The following is a 27225-nucleotide window of genomic DNA, read 5'->3' on the forward strand; positions in this document are numbered from 1 at the left end:
TGTTTAAGAGAGTTTATAAAAACAGCTTATTGACATAAGCTCTCCATGGTAACATATGCAAAAGGATTGTAATTTATATTAAAACAGTTCGACTTAATTTTATCTTTTGTTATAAAAATAGCTTATGCATAAGCGCTTATGCTAAAACTGCTTACAACAAAAATAAGTGTTTGTCATTTCTTCCGTGCATACAACAAAAATGACATCTATGATAATTTTTGTCATTTAGATATAATTAGAACTTCTAAATTATGCATTATTTGTGCTTGCAAAAGAAATAAATCCAATAAGAAAAGATCACATTAATCTAATATTGTTTAAGCAAGACCTCCTTAATCACTTTATCCAAGTTCATGTATGAACAACCACCAAATCTTGTATCCTCCTCTGCCTTCTTCTTCAACTCCATGGCCCTTTGCCTCATCTTCTTTCCTTTCTCTCCCACCATCAATTCGTTGATCAGTTTCTCTACCTCCCCTCTCTTTACATTGGTATCAATTTCCATCCCAATCTTCCATTCTTGGCAAATAATTCTACTGTTAGGTGGTTGATCAGCAAAAAATGGCCTACACAACATTGGCATTCCAGCACATACACTTTCCGTGGTTGAGTTCCATCCGCAGTGAGTCAAGAATCCGCCAATTGAAGGATGGTTCAACACTTTCTCTTGCGGACACCAACTTGCTATTAGGCCTCTATCTGAAATTTCATTCACAAACTCCGATGACAAAACAACCGAGCCACCAATGACAAGATCAGGCCTAATAATCCACAAAAAGGGTTTCTTGCTGTTGGCTAAACCCCAAGCAAACTCTAATAATTTCTCTTGAGACATAACTATGATGCTGCCAAAATTTACATAAACAACAGATTTTGATTCTTTTGTTTCAAGCCATTCAAGACATTTAGTATCTTCTTTCCAAAGATTAGAATCTAAAGATGCCAAGTGATTTTGCGGACTTTGACTTAAAAACGAAGCGAACGGACCAATTGTGTATAGAGAAGGGAATATAGAACTAAGAGTATTCATAACATCACTCTCAAGTTCATTAGAAGTGTTGAAAACAATAGCAGAAGCTTTGTGACATTTATCTCCTACTTCAATCATAAATTCTATCATCAAATCATTAGGATCTTTTATCCTAATTAAAGTAGGAAGATGCTTCAATCTAAAGTTTTTCAAACCTGGAATCCAGTCAACTATAGTGTCCAAATATCCATTTGTTTCATAACTCTCATCTGCATATCATAATTCAACAAGTAAATACCTTGAAGTATAAAATCACTTTCTTTCTTTTTTTTAAGCTAAATTAGCCCACCCAAATTAACACTAAAGAAAATCGAATCTGAGACCTCGATGAGGAGCATACTCCCAGGTCCCAAGTCAATATCATCGGGCTAACTCAAGTGGGTTTATAAAATCACATTCTCAATAACATTTGTTGTTGTATCATCGTATTATTGTTGTGTATAATCGCAACCAAATGTGGCTGATGCAACTTCAAATGCGATTATAAATGTTCGGTCCATATTGCGTTCGCGGACCTTTTTAAAGAACCTTGATACGCGCACACACACATACATACACACATCTCTTTGGAAGAAAAAGGGATTATAAATGATATTACCTTTGAGTGGTAGTAGACCATTCTGAAACAATTTAGGAATATGAAAACCAGCCAAGAAGAAACATGCACTACACGGCGAAAATAGAACAATTGGGAGAGCATGTTCTTCAGCAACATCTACTGTAAATGGCATATAGCAATCGGAAACAAAGCAAGTAACTGGAGGTATAAGACCAGCAGTTGCAGAATCGTGAAGTTTAGCAAAAAGTTCACGAAAAAAGCGATGAAAGTTCTTGATGATTGATCGACAAAGAGCGCGTAAGTCTTGACTAACATCACCATCACCTTCCATTGAAGTTAAACCATCTGGTATAGTCTCAAAGTTAAAATCATTGAAACCATCAAAGGCATTTGGACCCTTTGATTTGAGCAACCGTTTGTGATTGTATTCAGTGTTTACAAAGGTTATGTGAAAGCCTCTAAAGTGAAGTAGTTTTGCTAGTTTCAACAATGCATTGATATGGCCTTGAACTGGATATGGAGTTAACACTGCATGTGGTTTTCTCTTTGCAAAGTTACTCATCTTTGATATTTTTCTAATGCAATGTTAAAGTCACTATTGTCTATATATAAATATAATAACCATATCTCACCTCATAATTATTATTTCAAATGAAATAGTAAAATATTGTATAAATTGGACAGATTTTATGAACATAATCTTCTAAATCACTTATAGTAAATAATAACATTTATTTTAAATTTAAATCATAATTATGTTCTATATTACAAATTTTAAAATAGGAAAATTGGTAAAAAAAAAAATAATAATAATAATATTTATAAATCCTTCAATTCTTTCTTTGTTCTCTAATCCTCGTATTATTGTCAACAATGATATATAGATGCATCTAAATTTCACACATCAATTCGACATCTCATCGGATCACTTTTTTCCTTTTTATCAGATTAACAACATTTTTTTTTGACAAAAACAAAATAATATTCGTTCATTCAAATCGAAAAATTACATCATTCAACACCGCTAAGAACGTAAAGGATGAATCTGCGAACAAACTCACAGTATTTCCTTTTTATCAGATTAACAACATATTACAGCTATAATATCATTATCATTATCCTTTTCTATTTATTTTAAGATGTATACACTCATATAAGGTATACGTACCAAACTTTATTAACATTTCATATATCATTTTGAAATATTAATAACTTGGAGCACTAAATAGATACACCTACCATTTCAATCATCAAGATAAGATTTATTTATGTTTTTGACAAAAAAAAAACACATAAGATATTTATTTCTTTGTACAAATTGCAGGGGCCTACTATGGCCACTACATTATTTTAATTATAAAATTGTTCCTCGTGTTAGATCTAGAAGAGATGAATTTGATAATGTTTTTTAATTCTTGGGTTCATTTTGAAATATTGATAATATGAGGATTAGGTTGATATGGTCCTACAATTTCAAAGACCAAATTGAAAAATAAAGTATCAACCTAGTCGTAAAGTCGTAAAGTATGGTCAGTAAAAGTCGTAAAAGTCATAAACATTTATTAGATATTTTTTATGATTGTGTATTACTGATTTTTGTTTTGATTGTAGTTTTTCCGGAAGAGATTTCGGTTCAATTTGAGAAATGGAAAAAGACGTCAATTATTTTAGTGGATCGTGTCACTATGGAAATTGAAAAGAAGAAATGCATCTATGATGGTTGGATTCAATTTGCATTCGATAACACTTTGTGTAGGGGAGACAAATTTGATGCAGTCTTGAGTTTGCTTTGAATAGCTTGTTTGTTGTGATAGCTAGAGGACCTTCGTAAAGCTAGAAGAAAATTAAAATATTACGTATTTGAGTGGATGTCTGTCTATTGTTTTTATGCATACTTTATGAATTATATGTATTATGCATTACAAATAGAATTGGGTGAATATTTCCTTTGTTCTTTTAATTGGATGTTGCGACATATCTTTTACGACTTTGGTGAGTTTAATGTGTTTGTGTGTTGTTGTGGTATTTATTTTCATGCAACTATTGTTAATTGATGTTATTTATCTTGAATCGACGACAACGATAAATAAACCTAATTATGATATAATTTATACTGCAGTGTACAATTAATTTGTTATTGTCGTCTTCAACTTTAATTAAATTTTAATTTTATCTTCACAAACCGTGCGTTGCACGGGTTGGGATACTAGTTAGCAACAATGCAATATCGGTGAATTCTTCTTCTTAAAAAAAATGGAAGATTGAAATCCATATGCAAACATAGATGAAATATCAAAGATACAATGCAACGAACTTGAGATTGAGATAAAAATATAGCGTGCTTTTTTTTTTTTGTTCAAAGAGACGATACAACGTGCTTATAAATATATAAATAAGCATATCTATAATAATATAGTTAAAGTTAAGTTTTAATATGTGTTTCGTCCAATTCATTTAAAAATTGGTCACTGTAATCGTTGATCCTACAAACTACACTCACAAAATTTAATCATCTAAAATTTAGTCTCTCATCCCAATTAATCACTGCCACACAATCCATTATCACCCTTTCTCCAACCGCTTGGTCTTTAACCTAGTCCTTTTGTTATGGAGCCATATAGCAATCTGCCTTGGCCAAACTCCTTCAAATCTACGGTCATCCATCAAACTCAGAACACGATATCACAGCATGAATAACTCAATTGAAAAAATGGAAGAACACATAATCAAACATCACACTTAAAACTCAAATTTTAGAACAATATCTCACAGGTTCATTTGAGAGGTATTCGTTGTAGGTCCGTTGCACATGGAGGTCTTGACCAATAATAACAAGTGTTTCTAGTTTTGTTGTATTGAATCAAATTCGCACAACTTGAACATCTCTTCATTCCAATTGTTCATCAATTTAGTATAAGAAAAATGGAAGAACACGTAATAACTAATTAATATCAACAACTTGAACATTTCTAGTTTTGGTATTCATAGAGAAGGGAACAGAGAACGTTGTTGTTGTTCATCAAAATCGTAACACTCGCAAGTAATGAAATAAAATCGTTGATGTAATTGTTGATTTTGCTTTTATGTGATTTTGAAGTTTGTTTTATGAATGTTACTGGATTTTGATATTAATGGATTTTTGATTTGGGAGCAATTCATTTCTCAAATGATCAAGAGATCAATGATGAATGTGCAAAAATCCAAAAATGATAATAAAAAAGAAAAAGGAAAATCTGGATGAATTTATCACTGTTTCATGCATCTGGAAAAAGAAGAAGGATGAAGGTATTTTTGTCCATTCTCATACTATTTTGGTAATTTGATGACGTGGCAAGACGAAATTTTAAATGATTAACGGTAATTTGACAGAATTAACGATTACAGTGACCAATTTTTAAATGACCCCTAATAAATGAACACTCCATTATTCATGCAGCCTATCACGATTCCAAAAAATATATGTATAAAAAATCACTTTTAATTTCGAACAATAATTTATTTCCTCTAATCAATATTATCGACATATTTTTTTTGCACAAAAAAACATCTATTTTTTAAGAACAGTAAATATTATCATTACCACTTTAAAATTATTATTTTTTTAAAGGACTTAAAAAAAATAATATTTTAAAGTGATAATGATAATAGTGGATTTTAACCCTGATAAAATTATTATACTTTAAGGAAATGAATTGAAAAAAAAAAAAGGATATTAATATACATCATTTATGGATATTTCAATGATAAGGAGATTGTGAGAAGGAAGAGGGTGAGTGCGTATTGTAGAGCGCGGAGGCTTTTTTTTCATTAAAGAATTGTTTTTTTCAAACCTTTTAATAAATTGAGGAAATATAAATGGAGCAAAGATTGGCTCGGGTTAAGATTCTTTTCATTTATGTTTCTCTTCATTTCTTTCATTTGAAGAGACATAGACAAAACAAAAATTGAAAAAGTATAAAGTAATTAATTATGGCAGCACCTACTTAATGATATGAGTCACCATCTATTTTTTGTATCAATCTATCTTCAAATTACATCTTACATTTATTTTATCAAATGGAGAGGATCTTCACCAGAATAATTGTGTCTCTTCACTATTTTTTTTTTTTAAACTATTATAATCAACTTTAATAAGATCCATTTTTTTTTGTCCTTTTGAGAATTATATGATCACTTTAATTATAAGATTCTTTTGAGAATTTTTTTGTCCTTTTTTTATAAGATCCCTTTGCTATTTTCAATTACATTAATTATTTCTTTACGTACATGCCCCTATTTATTATACATCTTTTTCTTCAATCAGCAATAAATATCATATGGAAAATATGAACTAACTCTCTCTTAAGGATAAAATTGTAAAAAAAATAGTGGTTACAAACAACTTTAATGCAAATATCCACTTTCTTAATTCCCGTAATTTTAGCAAAAGAGTTTTATATATAGGGACAGAGGTAAGGTGTTATGATTTATTGGAAATTGTTGTTGACACATTTGGTTTGGCTGAGAAACACATGTAAAAAACAAAAATATCTCGCGGCAGTTAACTGCTGAATTATGGAACCGACTATAGTTAACTCCCGAGGAAAACTTCGGCAGTTAAGTGCCGAGGAAACTTCAAACCTGTTTTTTTTTTTTTGACAAAAACCAGATATTGTCATTATTAATATTTATTGATTTTGAATGTTTCAATCATTATTTTGGTACATTTCAAACAATTGCAGTATTATACTTATGCATATATATCTTAATAAGAATAGCATTTAAATCAGTGTAAAAATTAAACATTTGAATATTGTTTTGCACATTACTTAAATAAAAATAAAAAAATAAATCGTTAAAATAATTGTGCACAACGATTTTTTTTATTTAAGCAATTTGCAAAACAATATTCAAATACTTAATTTTTACACTCATTGAAATATTTTTTTTAGGTCTTAAATGCTCTTTATTTTTTGGTCAAGATTTAAATGATATTCTTATTAATATATATATACACACACATAAGTATAATATTACAATTATTTGAAACGTACCAAAATAATGGATTTTGTAAAAAAAAAAAAAAAAAAGTTTGAAGTTTCCTCGGTATTCGACGGTTAACCGTCAAGGAGCATTTTTGTCTTTTACATGTGTTTCTCAACCAAACTAAATGTGTCAACAACAATTTTCTGATTTATTTGCAAGACTAAAACTAAACAATTTTTTTTTTTAAAAGAAAACAAAAAGACTGGTTTCGACAAAAAAAATTAAAAAGAAAGAAAAAATAATGTTTATTTTTCAACATTCACCCATTTCTTCCCACTTTGCTAATTTCTAATAAAAAATAAAAATCACCCATTTAAAGATATAAAATACCAAGTCTGTCTATAATACAGTTTCTTGATCTTCCCGATATGTTTCTAATTGCATGTTATTGAAATGGATTATATTATTAGATTTACTCTTGATATATAATATGCATCGTTCTATATGTCTAGGATTTTATATTTTTTAGTGTGCTTCCTTTTTCTTCGCATTGATTATTGTTTGTAATTTCTTGTGCATTCACCTTACATTTTATTTGTCTGCAGAAAACATTCAAAAGGAGTTGGAATCGGCACATAGAAGTCCATAGCAATTAATGCCTTGGTACGTACATGCTTAAGAAAGGTCTAGCTCCTCAAGTATTATAAGGTGGGAATATTGGGTCAAAGCTTCAGCTTGTATCTACATCTAGTTGAGTGGTGTGAAGGAATGCCTTCTTCAGTTTCTAAGTGATACGTACTGCACCTGTGACTCACCCTCTATCCCGCCTTCTGGTTTAGAAATATGTTGCGGTATTATATATTTCTTTTTGTTTCCGTTCTTGTGTTCTTCAGTTATATATGTCTTTATGTTGCTTTTTGTTTCTTTAAAATCAAGGAGGATATATTGCCATATAATGTTAGAAATATAATAAGAAATACCTTTGTATAAATGAAAAGCAAAATATGAGGAGGTTAAACACTGGTTTGCAGTAATACACAATTTGTTGTTTCTATTTCATCACCTTTCTCATGCAATAGCTTTTCTAATAATTTTATCCATCTTCAAATAATTCTGCAGGGAATACAAAAGAAAAGGAAACAAATTATGAGATGTCATTGGAGAATATAAGGAAAAAATTCAATATGATTGAACCAGCAAAATCTGGACCTAAACATAAATAGGTGGGGAAGGATATGGGAGATTGAACGTGCAGTAGAACAATTAGATTATGGGCAAAATGAAGATTTCAATGACAAAGCAAAATATGGAAAAATAAAATCAAATAAGACAAGACTTTCAACTTGTCTTTATAGTGTATAAATTATTTATTTAGTTTTGCTTTATAGGGTGGCGCCTCTATAAGCTCTATTGTTTATATTATTGTTTGTGTAGCCTAATAGACTTTTTCACTTTCTTAAACCCATGAAATTATTAAAAATCGAAACTGCATTAAATGGGCTTTTAATATTAGAAGAATGCATTGGGGTTGTACTTCTAAGTTCTAATCTAAGATACATCTCACCTGAGCAAAAAAAGGCAAATCAACATTTAAGACATCCTTCTATGAGATGTACTTTCTTAATTTTTTTTATTAAGATCTAGTCTTTTAGCCATGCTTAGACCTTAACCGGGTCACCCCCTATTAAAAACAAGAAAAGATTAAAATATGTGAGACAAACCAAGAGAGGTCCACGTAGGATGATGAACAGTTCACCCCCAATAAGTGGAAAAGCACATTTTGTGATTATGAGTAGAGTTTTAGAGTGGTGTCTACCTAGTTTCCCAAGTTTACATAGACTCTTGAGTAGAGTTTTAGAGTGGTGTCTACCTAGTTTCCCAAGTTTACATAGACTCTTGAATTTGACAAAGAGTGATATTTGAATAATCATTTTATATAATTTTTTGTGACAATTTATTTTTTTCTCTTTTTATTGGTTAAAAGCAATGGAGAGAGAAAAAGGAAGAGAGAGAATAAAATGATAATGTGAATATAAGAGATAAAGTTGTCAAAAAATGATTGTACAAATATCATTTCTCTTTGACAAACATTGCTATTTGGTACAGTTTTGCTTAACTTCGTTATTTAACCAACAGTTTATTTTTTAGTTTACCAATATCATTACTCATTACATTCTTCCATGTCATGATTCAATATTAAAATTTAAAGGCATTAGGATCAACCTTAATAGAAAATGCAGAACATACAACATTTTTTGAGTGCAAAGCATAGTTATAAATTCACAATTTGCTTTGATACGCGGTACGGATATGGGTTCGCAGTATGTGACATGAGAAGAATTCAGTACGTATACAATTACAAAGCTTAGTACGGGTCAGTTCGTAATACTATTGCTACCAAATTAAGTATATTATGTTATTCAATAAAAAATTTAGAAAAAGTTTTTTTTTTCATTAGAATATTTAAATTAAACTTAAAATTTAGTAGTAATCACTAAATATTTACATCCCAATGTGATCTTTCCAACTGCTAGCCACACTATCTCTCATATTCCAAACCTCTAAATATTTAATTAAATTAATTCATTAATAGTGCAAAAAATAGAATGATTATAGTAGACAAATTAGTGATCATTTCTCAAAAACTTTTTTTATATTCACTTTTCTTTTACTTTCTTTTTTATCGTGTTATACTGCAAGAGAGTTCTCTTTCTCCAAGATTCAAAGAGGTTTTTTGCAAAATTTATTTTCTCCATCGAAGGTTTTCCTTTCTCTTTTTATCTCATACTTGATTTCTTCATCCTCTTTCTTCGATCTTCACTCATTTGTCTCGATTGGCCGGTTTCCATGAATTACAAAAGAATTTGTGTAAACCAATTCGCAAAGGTACCACAAGCTGGTACACAAGTACCAATTCACAGTTTGCAGTATGTCAAGATAATTATGTCACTATGATGCAATCAACATGATATATTAATGTATACCTTTTTAATATAATTTTCTTATTTTGGTTGACTTATTTGAACTTATCTACAGACATAAGCACTTGTGAGACTATTTGAAAGAGCTAATGTAAACAACTTATGAAATGTTTATAAGTTATTTCCGGCTTATTTCAATAGCTCTCCAAGATAACTTATGAAAACAGTTTATGGTTTATATGAAAACGGTTTGACTTTATTTTATCTTTTGTAATAATAAAGATAGTTTATACATTACCCCTTATATGATAAATGTTTGTGCTATAAGCGCTTAATTAAGTTGTTTATTCAAACATACTCAATATCATGCAAAGGACATGAACCTATTATCTTTTTAACATTTACTCCATGATTTAACGCCCTACGTATCATCTCCACACTATCATGTAGAGGTGGATCAAATAAAGGCATGAGCTCGATAAATTTCCAAGGCCTTCCTTGGCTTTATTTCCTTCCACCATGAACTTCCTGAGAAATAGTATATAATGATACATGTAGTTCATCCAATGTATGGATTGACCCGGTGGTGTTGGTTTGGGTGTTTGGAACATGCTCCTCTTTAAGGTTTTAGTCTGATTCTATTGATGCCAATTTGAGTAGGCTAGGCTACAGTAAAAGACTGCAACCTGCGTTCTGCGGACTTATCGATGACCGCATGAACTCTATGTTCTACCTCTCACTTATTACAAGCAAGATTTAAAATCTAATACTCCTTAAATTAAATTTAAGGTGTGTCAATGTCGAACACGCCTTAAATTAAATTTGAGGTGTGGGTGATACTTTACAACAAACAACATGAGAAAAGGGGATGTGAATAAGTTTTTTTTTTGGAAAGGAAAATAGTATTATTGATATTAATATCCTAGCAACACAAACTATACGGATTTGGATTTGCTGAGGTATAAGTACACACAATTTTTGGTCGCATATTTGTGATTGAACGGTTCAGACCACACATCAGTATTAATTGTGTCCACACAGTTACAACACCAAATCCAATCCCCAAAATAGACGAAAAGTGATGGAAGTGATAGTGACAACAAGATTTAACAAATGGATTTTAACAAATAGAAAAAGAAAAAACATTTCCATTTATTTTTTGTTTGAATACGAATACAACATTATAACAGTTTTATAAGAGTATAAATGCGATGAATGGCTCGAAAAAGAGATAAACAATTGTGACTTGGGTTGCAAACGGTGATGGGCCTGCCATCAGAGAATAGCATTTTGATTTGCACTCCATGAGGGTGCTCGATTTGACGGTTAAGGTCCGCTTGAGACGGTATCGACCCAATCTAAAAAACTTAAGAAACAGAGTGGAACGAATGAATCGATGGATGCGATTTTGGTTTCGCCAGAGAAAGGTTAGGGTTAGGTTCTAAATCGGAACGAAGAGAGTGAAACGCAAGTGATTCTGTTGGATTCAGACATAAACAATCCAGACATATAAAAACAAAAATTGACTGAAACCTGTCCAAATTTGTCCTTAAATGTCTGCAGTAATTTGAGGATTATTTTATTGTCCAAAACTAAATTGGAGATTCAATTATTTTTTTACTTCAAAAATTCATTTTTCACCCCAAAACTATGGAGGAATCTTTTGTAATCGTGTGAAATCGTACATTCACATCTCAACCGTTGATATTTTATCATTTTTATTTAAATTATTAATTAAAAAAATAGTTATATCATATTAAAATAGGAACAATTCACAATGATATGATGAACATTTCATAACAACAATAGGAATAATATTGAACCCTATGAAAAACTTTATTTTGAGCTTAAGTATAAAAATGTATTAGTTTAAGATTTTTTTCTTTCAATTTTACCATTCACTTAATCATCTTTTACCATTTTATTCTTTTTTACCAACAAAAGCAAAAAAATGAACATATTAGTGGTCATCTTGACGCTAGTTTATTCTAATTTTTTTCAAATTCAAATTTAAAAATAATTAAGTTGAATATTGAGTGGTCATCTTGATGCTAGTTAATTCTAAATTTTTTTCAAATTCAAATTTAAAAATAACTAAGTTGAATATCGAAAGTGAAATTTAAAACAAAATAAAATAATATAGATATTGAATAAATTAATAAAATATAGTATATTTTTACGTATTTTAATTTAATTCTACATATTAATAATTGAAATGAATTGGCCCAATTAATGAATCTAATTTAACGTATTTAAGAGCCATCCAATTTCTTATATTTCGATTTAAAGGTTCGATCAAATCAGCACAAAGAGTGGTTAAAAATCAAATAGATAGATCTGTAATGATTGGTTCTAAATACACTTTTTTGAATGAAAAAAATAAATACTATATAAATGGCTTTCGAAAGACCATATCGCTTCTACTCTTTATTATTTTCGAAAAATCAAAACATCTATCCTGTTCCAATTTTTTTTTTCTTTCAAAAAGTGTAAATGAAAATAGTTTTTAAAAATAAAATCAAATAGGCGTTTAAATATTAAATTTTCATATTATCGCTTAAAAAATAGCGAATAAGACAAGTCTACAACGAGTTCAGCTCATTTTGTCATACTAGCACTTATTTTATTTATGTAGGGATAATAAGAGGGAAATGTATAAAGTGTCATTAGGTAAAGGAAAATGTTATCTTCTGTCTTGAAGGGCACAAGTTAAAAAATTAAATATAGTATTTTTTTATTGAAAGTTGTGCATTTAATATCTTAAAAGTGTCAAAAATCATGTCTTAAATATCAAGTTTGTCTTTTCATTTTATTTTTAACTCCTTAATTTGTGCTCTAAGGATACTAGTTAACGTGATCCATGGACAAAAATTGAAGAAAATAAGAGAAATATAATTTTTAAATGAAGAAAAAAAAAGTGAGAGAAGAGAGATGTAAAGAAAGGTAGATAAAGGTATAAAAGTGAAAGGTAGAGGATCCTAAACTTTTATGTGGATGCCCCATTTCTTATGTGGCTGGATTTTTAAGTGTTTTTTCATGTATGTTTTTCGTATGATTTTTAAATTAAAATACACTTTTTGTGGTTATAACAAACATTAAAAAAAAAAAAAAAAAAAAAAACCTATGGTTTTGGAAAAATCATGCGTAGTTAGTTAAGTTACAAATCATCCCTTCCTTCAATAAAAAATTAAAGGTCATACAAAATAAAACACACAAGAAAAATATGTCAACAATATATCATTCATTCCTTTAATAAAAGTTAAAACAACAAATGGTAGTTTGGCAGCCACCGGACGATGATTTCGTGAAATGCGATGTAGATGCGACGATGTTTGAGGAACATAGGTGTTTTGGTATTAAAAGTCATACAAAATCATGGCATTGTGCATGGTTTCCAACCATGTAGAAATATGTCGTGATATATACCGATGCCCACAATATATCATTTCAGAATACTTTCAAACAAGGGGAGGTCTCATATCATATACAAGAACTCCAATCTTTAATTCATCAACAAAAAAAAAAAGTATTCTAAATTTTAATATTGTAAAATAAAGATATGGATTAAGGAAAACTCAGACAATGAGACAAAGCTTCATGACCTTAACAGAGCTCAACCAGGCACGGATGGTGATTGGGGGCTGTTGACCCCACTTATGCTTGAAACCAGTAGCTATATAATTTAGGGATAGCACATGGGTATTCATAATTTAGATGATGATTTCATATTGCTCCTACAAAAACTTAGTGTATTAAAGATAAACAAATACACCAAGATACTTAGTATATGATAATCGTCCCTGTAATTTGGACAAGTTTTGATTTTCGTCCCTGTAAAAAAAAATTTGAAATACATCCCTATAAAAAAAAATTGTTTGAAAAAGGTCTCTGACCCCACTTCATGTCTGACTTGGCATGTTATTCGCCACGTGGCAGTCCACGTAATTAAAATAAATAAAAATAAAATTCTAATTTTTTTTTTTTAATTTAAAAAATCTAAAAATACTTTTCCGAAAGAAAAAAATCTGAAAAAAACTTTGAAAATTAAATTTTTTGACATAAAAGCTATTAAATTTAAAAAATTTGAAAACAAATGTGAAAATTAAATTTTCGAAAAATAGATTTTTTTAATTTGAAAATTATATATTTTTTCAAAAATAATGACAATTATATTTTCAAAAGTTATAAATTTAAAATTTTTGAAAATTAATTATAATTTTAAAAAAAATTCTAATTTCTTGTTCTTTTACGAAAATTTAAATTTAAAAAAAATATATATTTATTTTTTAGAAATTTCTGAATAAATATTATTTTGCAAAAAAAATAAGGTTAAATTGCACTTTAGGACCCCTATCTTTCCAAAAGTTGAGGTTATGACCCCCTAACTAATTTAAATACAAAACAGCCCCCTATCTTTTGATTTTTTGGCAGTTTTGGACCCCAGTTCATTAGTGAGGTGCCACGTGAGAGAATCAAAACATAGGGGGCTGTTTTGTATTTAAATTAGTTAGGGGTCCATAACCGCAACTTTTGAAAAGATAGGGGACCAAAAGTGCAATTAAGCCTATCTTTAAAAATACTAACTCCTCTATCATTTTATTTTTCTTTTAATCACCAGCAAATACAATCAAAGTTCAAAGTTCTAACATCAAAGTCTCAATTTTTCTCTAAAATTTCATCTAATATTTGTTATCTAAATACTCAAATTAAGTGGTTGAATTAAGAGTGTCAATTTAAAATTACCTTATAACTCAAATAAGAGATGAATGAACACTTTTTTTTTTAGTTTAATAAATAAATATATGAATAAACAAATAAACCATCTAAAACTAATTATTAATTATTAATTTTTATTATTATTGAATGAAGAGTGAAGCTGCGCATATGTGTGTGTATTCACTCAAAAAAAAAAAAAAAAAAACCAGAATCGCAAACCTGAAGAAAGAGAGTGAAGCAAGAAACGGCAACACCAGAATCGCAAATCGCAAGCAGGAAGAGAAGTAAGTAATTGATTTGTGTAAAAAAGATAAGATTCCTGTTCTTGTATTTTTTTAATATGAGATTCTATTCCTTTGATTTCTGATCATTTTTTTTCTCTTCTACAGAAAATCACTGTGCAAGTGCAACCATCATCTCTGTTACTCTACTCTGCACCCACCCTTAGTTCAAAAGGTATAAACTTTATTCATTCATTCTCACCAAAATATACTTACACACACCATTCTACACTTCTTTTCACTTCGACTTTTCTTTTAGTTCTCTAAGTTTTCTCTCTCTCTATTTCAGAGCTTCCCAATACTTTGATCGAGTATATGGCAGCTGCTGGAGAAATTGGGGTATCTGAATTCCTTCAGGTTCGACATTACTTTGTTTCAACTAGCTTAAAAAAATACTCTTTTTTTCAATTGTGTTGATGGGGTTTATGATTTTGGTTACAGGGTACATGCAGACAAACATTGTTTTTTCTAAAGAAACCTCATAAACCTACAAGTCAATTGCTTTGGGGTACCCTTTGTAACAGGGGTCGTGTTTCAAGTTCATCTCGAAAATCGTTGAGTTTGAGATGTCAAGCTCAAGTAAATCCAAGAGTTGTGGTTTCTGGGACTGCTGCAAGTTCAGTAGAACAACATTCTGGTTTGGTCGAGAAGCCTTCTGCTCAAGTTATTCATTTTTACCGTGTACCGTTTATCCAAGAAAGTGCAGCTGCCGAGCTTTTAAAGAAAGCTCAAGCAAAGATCTCTAATCAGATAGTGGACTTAAAGACTGAACAATGCTTTAATGTTGGCCTTGGTTCACACCTTTCAAGCGGAAAGCTTTCGGTTCTTAGATGGCTTCTTTCAGAAACATTTGAGCCTGAGAATTTAGGAACTGAGAGCTTTCTTGAGAAAAAGAGGAAGGAGGGTCTGGAGAAAGTTATAGTTGAGGTTGGTCCCAGGTTATCATTTACCACAGCATGGTCTGCCAATGCTGTGTCAATTTGCCAATCATGTGGTTTGACAGAAGTGAATCGTTTGGAACGGTCAAGGAGGTATTTGTTGTATACAAATGGTGAATTACAAGAACATCAAATTAATGAATTTGCAGCTATGGTGCATGATAGGATGACTGAATGCGTTTATACCCAGAAGCTAACATCCTTTGAAACCAGTGTAGTTCCGGAGGAATTTTATTATATACCTGTCACGGAGAAGGGGAGGAAGGCATTGGAAGAGATTAATCTGAAGATGGGTTTCGCATTTGATGACCAGGATTTGGAATACTACACCAAACTTTTCAGAGAAGATATTAAGCGTAATCCAACGAATGTGGAATTGTTTGATATTGCTCAGTCCAACAGTGAGCATAGCAGGCATTGGTTTTTTACCGGAAAGATTTTTATTGACGGACAACCTATGAATAAGACTCTGATGCAAATTGTGAAAAGCACTTTACAGGCAAATCCAAACAACTCAGTTATTGGCTTTAAGGATAACTCGAGTGCAATTAGGGGTTTCCAAGTAAAGCCATTACGACCAGTTCAGCCCGGTTCAACAAGTCCGTTAAACTTGATAGAACGCATCATGCATATCTTATTTACAGCTGAAACACATAATTTTCCATGTGCAGTGGCACCTCATCCCGGTGCAGAGACAGGTGCAGGAGGTCGCATTAGGGATACACATGCAGCAGGAAGGGGTTCGTTTGTGCAAGCAGCTACAGCTGGTTATTGTGTTGGGAATCTCAACACCGCAGTGCTCTATGCTCCATGGGAAGATCCGTCCTTTACTTATCCGTCAAATTTGGCCTCGCCTTTGCAGATTCTTATTGATGCAAGTAATGGTGCTTCTGACTACGGGAACAAATTTGGGGAGCCGTTGATCCAAGGCTTCTGTAGAACTTTTGGAATGAGACTTCCAAGTGGGGATAGGCGGGAATGGTTGAAGCCGATCATGTTTAGTGCAGGAATTGGCCAGATTGACCATCTTCATATATCAAAAGGAGAGCCTGACATTGGAATGCTGGTTGTTAAAATTGGTGGTCCAGCTTATCGTATTGGGATGGGAGGCGGGGCAGCCTCAAGTATGGTTAGTGGACAGAATGATGCTGAGCTTGATTTCAATGCTGTGCAACGTGGGGATGCTGAGATGGCACAGAAACTTTATCGTCTTGTTCGTGCTTGTATTGAGTTGGGGGATAAAAATCCAATTGTTAGCATTCATGATCAAGGTGCTGGTGGGAACTGCAATGTTGTGAAGGAAATTATATATCCAAAGGGTGCTGAGATAGATGTCAGAGCAATTGTGGTTGGTGATCATACAATGTCTGTTCTAGAGATTTGGGGTGCAGAGTATCAGGAGCAAGATGCGATCTTGGTGAAGCCAGAAAGTCATGAGCTCCTAAAATCAATTTGTAAAAGGGAAAGAGTTTCAATGGCTGTGATTGGAACTATTAGTGGTGATGGACGAGTTGTGTTAGTTGATAGTTTAGCAACTCAGAAGTGTCTCTCAAATGGACTTCCTCCACCTCCCCCTGCTGTGGATCTTGAACTTAAGAAGGTCCTCGGTGACATGCCGCAGAAATCTTTTGAATTTAATCGAATTGTTTATGAGCGGGAGCCACTTGATATTGCCCCCGGGATTACAGTAATGGATTCTCTGAAGAGGGTATTGAGTTTACCATCTGTCTGTTCAAAACGCTTCTTAACAACAAAAGTTGATAGGTGTGTTACCGGTTTAGTGGCACAGCAGCAAACTGTTGGCCCTTTGCAAATTCCCCTTGCTGATGTTGCTGTTACCGCTCAGACTTTTACCGACGTGACTGGAGGTGCATGTGCCATTGGGGAACAACCCATCAAAGGCCTGTTAGACCCAACGGCGATGGCTCGGTTAGCCGTTGGAGAAGCACTCACCAATCTTGTATGGGCAAAGGTGACTTCACTTTCTGATGTCAAGGCGAGTGGAAATTGGATGTATGCTGCCAAGCTTGATGGGGAAGGGGCTGCCATGTATGATGCTGCCATATCTTTGTCGGAAGCAATGATTGAACTTGGTATTGCTATTGATGGAGGAAAAGACAGTCTTTCTATGGCTGCCCATTCCGGAAGCGAAGTTGTCAGAGCTCCTGGAAATCTTGTAATTAGTGTTTATGTTACTTGTCCTGATATTACAAAAACCGTGACTCCAGATTTAAAACTTGAAGACGATGGTGTTTTGCTTCATATTGATTTGTCAAAGGGTAAGCGTCGATTAGGTGGATCTGCTCTTGCACAAGCATTTGACCAAGTTGGAGATGAGTGTCCTGATGTTGATGATATACCTTACCTTAAAAAGGTCTTTGAAGGTGTTCAAGAGCTTCTTACTGACGAACTGATCTCTGCCGGTCATGATATCAGTGATGGTGGGCTACTAGTTTGTGCGTTAGAGATGGCATTTGCTGGTAATCGTGGATTTGTTTTGGACTTGAATTCACAAGGCAAGAGCCTTTTCCAAACACTATATGCAGAAGAGCTTGGGTTAGTTCTTGAGGTAAGCAAGAAAAATTTGACTAATGTGATGGAGAAATTGAACAGTGCGGGAGTTTTGGCTGAGATCATCGGTCAAGTTACTATCACTCCATCAATTGAAGTTAAGGTTGATGGGGTGACTTGTTTGGAAGAAAAAACTAGTATTCTTAGAGACATGTGGGAAGATACTAGTTTTCAGCTGGAAAAATTCCAAAGATTGGCTTCTTGTGTGGATATGGAGAGAGAAGGGCTTAAACATCGTTACGAGCCCTCATGGGAACTGACATACACTCCTTCCTTCACTGATGATAAGTACATGTCTGCTGCTTTAAAACCTAAAGTAGCCGTGATAAGAGAAGAAGGGAGCAACGGAGACAGAGAAATGGCTGCAGCGTTTTATGCTGCCGGTTTTGAACCGTGGGATGTTACTATGTCAGATCTTCTTAATGGTGTGGTCTCTTTGCAAGAGTTCCGTGGAATTGTGTTTGTTGGTGGGTTTAGCTATGCCGATGTGCTTGACTCTGCAAAGGGTTGGTCCGCTTCCATAAGATTTAATGAGTCTGTTTTAAAGCAGTTTCAAGAGTTTTACAAGCGTCCCGACACTTTCAGTCTAGGTGTATGCAATGGTTGTCAACTCATGGCTTTGTTGGGATGGGTACCAGGACCTCAAGTTGGCGGTGTGCATGGTGCCGGCGGCGACCTATCGCAGCCTAGGTTCATTCACAACGAGTCCGGAAGATTTGAATGCCGCTTTACAAATGTGACAATAAAGGACTCACCGGCTATGATGTTCAAAGGTATGGCTGGTAGTACAATGGGGATATGGACTGCTCATGGTGAGGGAAGAGCTTATTTCCCGGACGAAGGTGTGTTGGAACGTGTTGTTCATTCAGATTTAGCTCCTGTAAGATATTGTGATGATGCTGGTAATCCAACAGAGACATATCCTTTCAATGTGAATGGCTCTCCTTTAGGAGTAGCAGCTATTTGTTCTCCCGACGGAAGACATCTTGCAATGATGCCTCATCCAGAGCGTTGCTTCTTAATGTGGCAGTTTCCTTGGTATCCAAAGTTGTGGAATGTTGATAAGAAGGGGCCAAGTCCTTGGTTGCGCATGTTCCAGAATGCTCGAGATTGGTGTTCCTGAGATGATGATCACTTTTTTTTTTGCTCCTTTTCCTTTGTAATGTTTTATGTTTATGCCTAAAGTTTTTCAGACCAGATTATTAATAACTTGTTTACTGATGGAATATTTGCTGTTGCTATCATACTCTACATCTTTTGAATTTCATTTAGTGCTTTCTAATATATGCTATTGGAAATTCTTTAGAATATTGTTACCTGTTGATTTGGGATAGGTCTGCAGATTAAGAGGTCTTAAAAGCACAGGCCTGACACTATTTCATATAACATATCATTATATTGACATTTATTCACTTGCACTTCCGGAAAGTGTAAAATGTCTGGATATGAGATTCAATTTATTGTAAGCATACACTTCTGTAGATAACACTTATCCTCAATTAGTCCGTTCAGTTTTTTGTTTTGTAAAGTTGATTGATGACAATACTTGATAGACCCTGGAAACTATTTTCATGATTAAATACCCAATTTCATTTTCGAAGTTGCAGGTGAGTAATACCAAGGATGAATTTGATAATAATTTGGAGCAAGTCTGCCATCTGTAATCTGTTTTGGACATTATTTAGGGTGGTCACTTATTGTCCTGATGATGTGCATAAGAATAAATCCGTTCTCCTAAGTGGATTTTTCTGAGTGCACCGGCTTCAAGGTGATTTCTACTTGGTTATACATCCTTTGTGCTTTCTGCTTGGATTGGTTCTTTGTATTTTTTCCCGGCCATTGCAAATGTAGGTGGATTGTGAAATGCTTGTGTGGAACATGATGATGATAGACTGTCCATTCAGCTTTTGGACAAAACCAGCCATTTTCTTACTATTAATGGAATATATCTCTTTGCTTAACCAAGTGTGCAGAGTCTATTGTTTCTACTTAGTGCATAAGTCAAGCCTGCTTCTTGCTTATTAATGGAATGTTTAATGTGTTGTGAAAGTTGTGGTCAAAATTATCATAGCCACTAGACTTGGTACACAACTGGTCATTGTTCTATTTATATGTATATGTATTTTATGCTTTGAAAGTTATCTATTGATTGTATGACCTGCTTGCTAGTGTTAACTAGAGTATAAATTGAACATGGTAAGGGACATAACTAAGCAAATTCTGTTTTTTGTTTATGATGCTCTAATCATCAATTTTGTACCAGATCACTTTTACCTCGAGTTACACTTTATGAATTTTCACCATTATCCATTGTCTCGCACTTCTCTTATATCCTCCCTTCGTCCTCCTTTCCATTATCTGTCTTCTTTTTTATAGTGATATCATGGAAGAGGCATACGACATAATTAATAACATTTTTTCATAGCATGAAGCCTCAAGTTCATTTGTGAATTTTCTCTTAAGATGGCGCTGAGTAATGTTTTGTGAAACTACATGATTATCAGACTAAATTGAGCATCAAGCGATCAGGTTTATTTTGATACACTCTTCTTGGTTGTGAATTGTTTTCATCTCATTAATTCTCTGTAAATTTCTACCAGTCATTTTGATTTACTCCTTTGTGTCACTTGGGTGTTACACATGAGAGATGAGTTCATTATCTTTGTTTTAATTCAGGTTTGTATGATGCAACCAAAAGCAGAAATGGATCTCCAATTTCAGTCAACAAATATGAGCAATACTTAAGTGCAGTTGCATTTGCTGTTACTACTTTTGGAACGGTTGCTTTGATGAGTGGATTCTTCCTTAAACCTGTTGCTACACTTGATGATTATCTTGCTAATGTTGTGCCTCTATTTGGTGGTTTCTTATCTATTCTTGGAGTTTCTGAAGTAAGTTATATGTTCAGTTTTCCACCAAACATTAAATTTTTTCCTAGACTATAAAGCATTAAAACAGCTGAGGTTTGTCAAGTTTAAAATCCTATTTGTCAAACCCTAATCCTAATTTTTTGGCTCCAAATCATTCTGGCCGTTGGATCTCTATCTTTGGGTGCCACTATTATATCAGCCATTGATCTTATATGTTGACTTGCACACATCACAACAATCAGTTCAAATTTGAAATTTGAATCCTTGGAAATTCATCACAATTACTATGCACACTACACAACACACGCGTTTCTTTCTCTAAAAAAAACACGCGTTTCTCCTCCGGCCTCCTCTCTAGGTCTCTCTGTCCCGTTGCCTCTTCCGCTTCCCGTTCATTCAACACCAACGCCATGCGCCAGTACGACGAACACTCTGATAAGTCCAATGTTGCCGATCGTCGTCACGCTTATCGCTCTTTCTCTTGCACTGGCCGCGACGATTTCCTCTCAGGTGGTTGTTATCACTCTTTACTCACTTTCACTATTTTATTTAATTGTTTTGATTAACTAATACTAAATAAATACTGAATTGTTGTGTTTTTAGATGTTAACATGGTGGATCAATTAATGGACAATCCATTCCTTTCTGCTTCCCGTGGAATTGGATCCGGTGGAGTTCGACGTGGTTGGGATCCGGTGAAATTCTTTGCTTCTTCGTTTGGATATGCCTGGACTTGGTAAGGAAGATGTGAACATATCTGTTGAACAGAATACCCTTATCTTTAATTTTGCTTTTGGTTGTTTTGCTAGACATAATATTCCAAACGTGGATGCTAAATTGATTCCTGAAACTTAAAAATGAGTTCTTTCCTGGAATTTTGCTTTTATCTTCAATTGCCTTTTATTGTTAACTTGAATATTTTGATGATTTGCTGCTAATTTTTGATAGTCAAGTGAAATTAAAAGCACGACAAATACAAAACATCCCACATCATACCATTATTAAGCAAGTGGGTACTAGAGAGTTCGGAGGAGTTGATGCCCTACGATACTTTGTACATATGATTGTTATAATTGGCATTCACTAATTTAAGTTTGGCTTTGATTTAACATAACTGTTTAAATTTTGATTTGGATTTGGTTTGTGAGGAGTTGAGTTAAATTGTGTTAATTGAAATGTTTTAGAATATATTTGCTTCATATTTTCAGGTTTCATGGTTGATGTTGGTTTTTATTTTTCATTAGTGTCATTATTTAATATAAATCAGGTAATGTGTGTTAGTATGAACAGAAATAACCAACGGTGATTTAAATTGTTTTTGGTGCCGATAATGCCATTGCTGCAGAATTTTATCTTGACAGGTTCATGTTGGTTTTGTAGCGATTGCAAATTTGTGTGAAAGCATATATATGTATGCAAGCTTTTCTTTATATAAGTTGAATCTTTCATCTGTAGCAGGCAATGTCTATTATGAAGATTCAAAACCAAAAAATGTTTGGTGCTGAGTTTTTGAGAGCTGTTTTTTGTGTGCCCCCTGTCCTGTGTGTTTTTTGCGAATTTGCTTCTGGTTTGTAAGGCAGCAGGTTTATTACTTACAAGGATGTCCAATTTTTGGTGTGCTTTATTCATTTAGGGGCTGAGAATGAGGAGACTGCCATTGGAGTTAACACAAACTTTAATTGTAATAACTACATCTTAAGTTGCAGCTACTTTCACTTAGGTTGAGCATTAAAGGTTGCTTACCTCAGGATTTTAAGTAGCTATTTGACTGCATTCTCTCTGAGCAAACAATGGCTACATGTCTCATATTTACATGGTTTTTGGCTATTGTTTAATAGAGATTCTATAAATTAACTAAAACTTGAAATTAACTTGAGAATTTTTTTGTTTCTTTCGTTTGAATTGATTGAAATTGAAAAGTGATTATTGTTATTGATTTTCTTTGAATGGATCAAGGATTCCGTGGACGGAGGAAGAGCACAAGTTGTTTTCGGTTGGATTGCAGAAAGTTGACAAAGGTGATTGGAGAGGAATCTCAAGGAACTATGTGAAAACAAGAACGCCTTCGCAGGTTGCAAGTCATGCTCAGAAGTACTTTCTCTGCCGAAGTAATCTCAATTGCTGTCGCCGTAGATCCAGTCTCTTTGATAATTTTCTCTGTTATTTATTGGTTTTCTAATTTTGATTGAATCAAGTTTTTTTTTTTTTTTTTTTTGTGGAAATCCTTTGGTAGTTGTAAAGAAATCTAACAACTAGAATGGAGAGTGATATAAGATTATAAGGTTTATGTTTGTTCTCTATTTAGGGCTACTTTTTATTAGCAATTGTAAGAAATGTTAATGTTAAAACAAATATGTTTCATTTGAAAAGTATGAGGATTTGATTTAAAAAATTAAGATTATGAAGACTAAAATCACACAATACTTAAGCTAAAGGACAAAAATACAATTAAGGCTTTCAGTTAATTGCGTGCTTTGTACATTCAGGTTTGTATGATGCAACCAAAAGCAGAAATGGATCTCCAATTTCAGTCAACAAATATGAGCAATACTTAAGTGCAGTTGCATTTGCTGTTACTACTTTTGGAACGGTTGCTTTGATGAGTGGATTCTTCACTTAAACCTGTTGCTACACTTGATGATTATCTTGCTAATGTTGTGCCTCTATTTGGTGGTTTCTTATCTATTCTTGGAGTTTCTGAGGTAAGTTATATGTTCAGTTTTCCACCAAACATTAAATTTTTTCCTAGACTATAAAGCATTAAAACAGCTGAGGTTTGTCAAGTTTAAAATGTTTTGTGTTTGTATTATTTTCATTGTTCAGATAGCCACGTGGGTAATAGCCGCTCGATACGGTGTTAAACTCATCCCTTTGTTCCTGGTAACATCTAATGCACTTTACTTTTCTGATACATACTTCTATAGTAAAAAAGAATGGGAAATGAAACTACACTAAACTTGAATAATTAGTCAATGAATATCGTTTACTAAGACCACATTCTTATGGCTTCTTCAATTGAACCAAAAATAAGACCATAATCACCGATATTGGTTTCATACAAATTTTGATGACAGTATTGAGATCATATATAAATTACATAAGATATTTGTAGAAGAACAAGCCTAAAATTCTTACAATCAATCAAATAAATTGCTCAATGAAAGCTTTTATCTTTTTTATTAAGAAGTCTTTGCTTATTCTTTCCTCTATAAAAAAAATGTATTGTACCCCGTGAATTGAGCCCTATTTTATATGTTTTGAATTTTTATTGTTATTGTTTTCAACACTATATTTAGTGATAATAACAACTATATAGGATTATCTTGGTGCTTGAGCATGAGTGTGATGTTTTTGAAATTGACTTGGTGGTTGAGAATGTGTGAGATGATTTTGAGATTGATAGTGCTTGGTGCTACTTTGCATTTGTAGCGATATTGCCAACCAATAGGCTGGAACTCTCCTTTTGTATGATTTATTTAAGCCACTTTTAGAACCTATATTTAGTTTATTATGTGCTCGCAATAACATGTTCATTTGGTTATTGATTAGTGTCTTATGTCAGCATGCGTCTTTCTATCCCAAGAGATCGTTTTAAATTTGAAGTTTGAAATGTGAAGATTTGGATGAGAAACTACTATTGTATAACTTGAATTTACTGTCCAATTTTGATCAGTTTTTTTCCTCACTAAATTTGCAAAGAGGTTTGGGGGTTTATGTATGCTAATTAGGCAAGCTTAATAGAGCATTGTCCCGTTTATTCTTTAGTTCTTTCCTCTTTTTATTTTATTTTCCTTTTACTTCTTGCTTATTATTTTATTTCAATTATATCTTTAGTTCCTTTGGTTAGTCCCAAGTTGAATGATTGTGAACACAATTGGGATTGAACACTCAATTTCTTTGTGATTTAGATTCGCATTTCAAGATTGGTTGTGGGTTGTGGCTGGTGGGCAGATTTGTATTGCTTAGAATTTAGCAGAACTGACATTGATGTAGCTCAAATCTCGATATACACCTGACAATGCATATGGTATGTCACCTAAGTTTGTTAATTTTATGCATTCAGTTCTATGTAAATTTGAGGCACATTTCCTGAAATGTTGTATATCGAGAGATTTTTAGAACATTTAGACTTTTTACTTTTATGTCTATTATCCTGTTTTGTGTACTGAACCTTGATTGTTTGCAGTTTATTTAACGTTCAATATGCCGTGCTACCAAGGCATACTTTTGCAGATGCAACTGTTTTGTGTTTTCTTCTATATTAGTAGTGTGTGAAAGGACTTCTGATACGTTGCCATTCCATTGCAGAATTATATAAAAGCTGAAAACAGACTGAATACAAAGGCAGTGTATCAGTATGTTTGTACACTATGCACAATTTTCATGGTAATATGAATTCGATTCACTATTGCTGTATAATTTGCTGCTGTATATCAATCCTAATGAACTTCAACATTTTTATCCAATTAATTTCACTTTCATTCCAATTGATATGCGTTTCGGACAAATAATTGACGAGCAAACTCATATACAGAGAATACGTTTTTTAATAGACCATGTGAATTTATAAACACTTTTAGGCAAGTTGTGTCCATAATATACCACAAATACTGTTTAAAATATGTTGCAAGTGATGTTATGAACTATACCGCACGGGTGGAAAGTCTAGTTTAACTACTTATAGTTATAACCTCTATAATAATGGCAAATGGGCGGTGTGAGAGTGGAGCTCTCCTTACTATGTCAACAACAATATAAAGAAGTATATGGCTCTAATAAAGTATATGAATGAATATAGAAAAATAAGAGAGGAGAATCAAAATTTCGTCGTCTCAAAGAATACAACTGTTTCCAATCCAACTTACACCTACGTACTAAAAGATAAAGTCACTAACTATTTTATGATTAGTTCATAGACTCGTACTTAAGTCACAGGTTTTGGGAAAAATGGTTTAACAGAGTAATGAAAGGATGACAAGGATAAATTGTTTTGAAAAGGAAAATTCTTTTTTAAAGAAAGACAAAATTGCAATAGTCATGAAAAAACTTTAAATTGCATAAAAATTAATCTCTATTATATTCATCAACTATTGATAAAATGATTAATACTAGTAGTATAAGAGCTTCCACAATGGTAGTATAAAAAATTTGGTAGTATAAAATATTTGACACGTGGCACCTCACTTAAGGTGTCACGTCAGCGTTGACCGAGTCAACAATGGACTGGGGATCCAAAACTGCCAAAGAATCAAAACATAGGGGGCTGTTTTGTATTTAAATTAGTTAGAGATCCATAACCGCAACTTTTAGAAAGATATGAGTCCAAAAGTGCAATTAAGCCTACTATAAATGAAGTTTAGATGAGTGCTGACAATAATTTTTAAAACATATTCTACACATTTTATTCTTATGGTGTGCTTGATCTGCTAAAAATGAAGGACATGACACAACAATTTCAGTTATTGTTTGATTTATAAAACTGTTTATAAGACATGACAAACTAGAGGCAAGAGAAAGACAAAAACAAAAAAAAATTATCTCTCACCAGATGAGTGCTGAATAATGTATGTTGAATCTTCTTCCCATTTGTTTTTGAATCATGTTTACTTAATCCAATTGGAAGACTTGTAGATGAGGCCTCCCTTTGTTTAAAAGTCTCCGCCGGAATGAGATAAAGAAAGGGATGTTTCGTTGGCATCGATATAGCTTATGGTATCTTGATGCATTTCTACATAGTGGGGTATCATCATGCTCAATGCCACAAAGTCTTTTTGACATTATCTAAAAATACTCCAACTGTATATTCTTATTATTTATATTTATTCCCTTTTTTCTATGAGACTTTTCAATTTAGTGATTAATTCCAAGAAAGCTATTGGCAATAGATACATGTTCTCTTAATCTTAAAAATTCCACGTAATAAGTCTCTCATTTTTTTATATATTCTATCGTGTCGCTGTTTTCTCCTAGTATGACTATTTGACTATATTATATATTTCAAAATATCATACCACTCTTTCAAAAAAAAAAATATCTTACCATTATTTTAGATAGAGGAAATGATAAAATCGTCATACACTCACACATATGAAGCGGAGGTGTCTGAGTTTAACTTAAATCACGATATCTTACTTAACAATTTCAACATTTTTATATGTGGAATTAAGATTTATGAAACAAATATCGTATCTTTCTCTCCTCAGAGTAATCGGGCCACCATCCTATGATCCAATCTAGATGTCCTTTAATGATAATTTCAACATCCAACTAACTACCCAAAGATGGCAAATCTCTCACTAATAAGTAAGACTTAATTGCACTTTTGGACCCCTATCTTTTCAAAAGTTGCGGTTATGGATCCCTAATTAATTTAA

The 27225-nt window shown here is 32.7% G+C and overlaps 3 protein-coding genes across 6 annotated transcripts; 2 read left to right on the top strand and 1 right to left on the bottom strand.

Moving 5' to 3' along the window:
- Nucleotides 1-93: 93 nt before the first annotated feature.
- Nucleotides 94-2167, bottom strand: LOC25495270 (7-deoxyloganetin glucosyltransferase). Its single transcript, XM_013595474.3, has 2 exons — nucleotides 1629-2167; nucleotides 94-1239 (listed from the first exon to the last, which is right to left on the bottom strand). Exons 1-2 carry the CDS (start codon nucleotides 2149-2151, stop codon nucleotides 308-310), a joined length of 1455 nt encoding a protein of 484 aa, XP_013450928.1. The 5' UTR covers nucleotides 2152-2167; the 3' UTR covers nucleotides 94-307.
- A 12172-nt stretch (nucleotides 2168-14339) lies between these two features.
- On the top strand, nucleotides 14340-19248 carry LOC25495271 (probable phosphoribosylformylglycinamidine synthase, chloroplastic/mitochondrial). Its single transcript, XM_013595475.3, has 4 exons — nucleotides 14340-14475; nucleotides 14581-14647; nucleotides 14762-14829; nucleotides 14914-19248. Exons 3-4 carry the CDS (start codon nucleotides 14788-14790, stop codon nucleotides 19102-19104), a joined length of 4233 nt encoding a protein of 1410 aa, XP_013450929.1. The 5' UTR covers nucleotides 14340-14475; nucleotides 14581-14647; nucleotides 14762-14787; the 3' UTR covers nucleotides 19105-19248.
- Nucleotides 19249-19380: 132 nt separating this feature from the next.
- LOC25495272 (transcription factor MYBS1) lies at nucleotides 19381-25338 on the top strand. Of its 4 annotated transcripts, none has more exons than XM_039835199.1 (7): nucleotides 19381-20510; nucleotides 20658-21361; nucleotides 21455-21587; nucleotides 22808-22959; nucleotides 23338-23553; nucleotides 24760-24878; nucleotides 25160-25338. In XM_039835199.1, exons 2-5 carry the CDS (start codon nucleotides 21262-21264, stop codon nucleotides 23469-23471), a joined length of 519 nt encoding a protein of 172 aa, XP_039691133.1. In that variant the 5' UTR covers nucleotides 19381-20510; nucleotides 20658-21261; the 3' UTR covers nucleotides 23472-23553; nucleotides 24760-24878; nucleotides 25160-25338. The 4 variants fall into 4 exon arrangements, with proteins under 4 accessions (XP_039691133.1, XP_039691134.1, XP_039691135.1 ...); XM_039835200.1 differs by lacking the exon at nucleotides 25160-25338 and adding an exon at nucleotides 25038-25153; XM_039835201.1 differs by lacking the exon at nucleotides 25160-25338 and adding an exon at nucleotides 23675-23731 and having other exon boundaries at nucleotides 24760-25031.
- Nucleotides 25339-27225: the final 1887 nt, after the last annotated feature.

Source organism: Medicago truncatula, chromosome 6 (genome assembly GCF_003473485.1).
Source record: "Medicago truncatula cultivar Jemalong A17 chromosome 6, MtrunA17r5.0-ANR, whole genome shotgun sequence".
NCBI classification, from domain to species: domain Eukaryota; kingdom Viridiplantae; phylum Streptophyta; class Magnoliopsida; order Fabales; family Fabaceae; genus Medicago; species Medicago truncatula.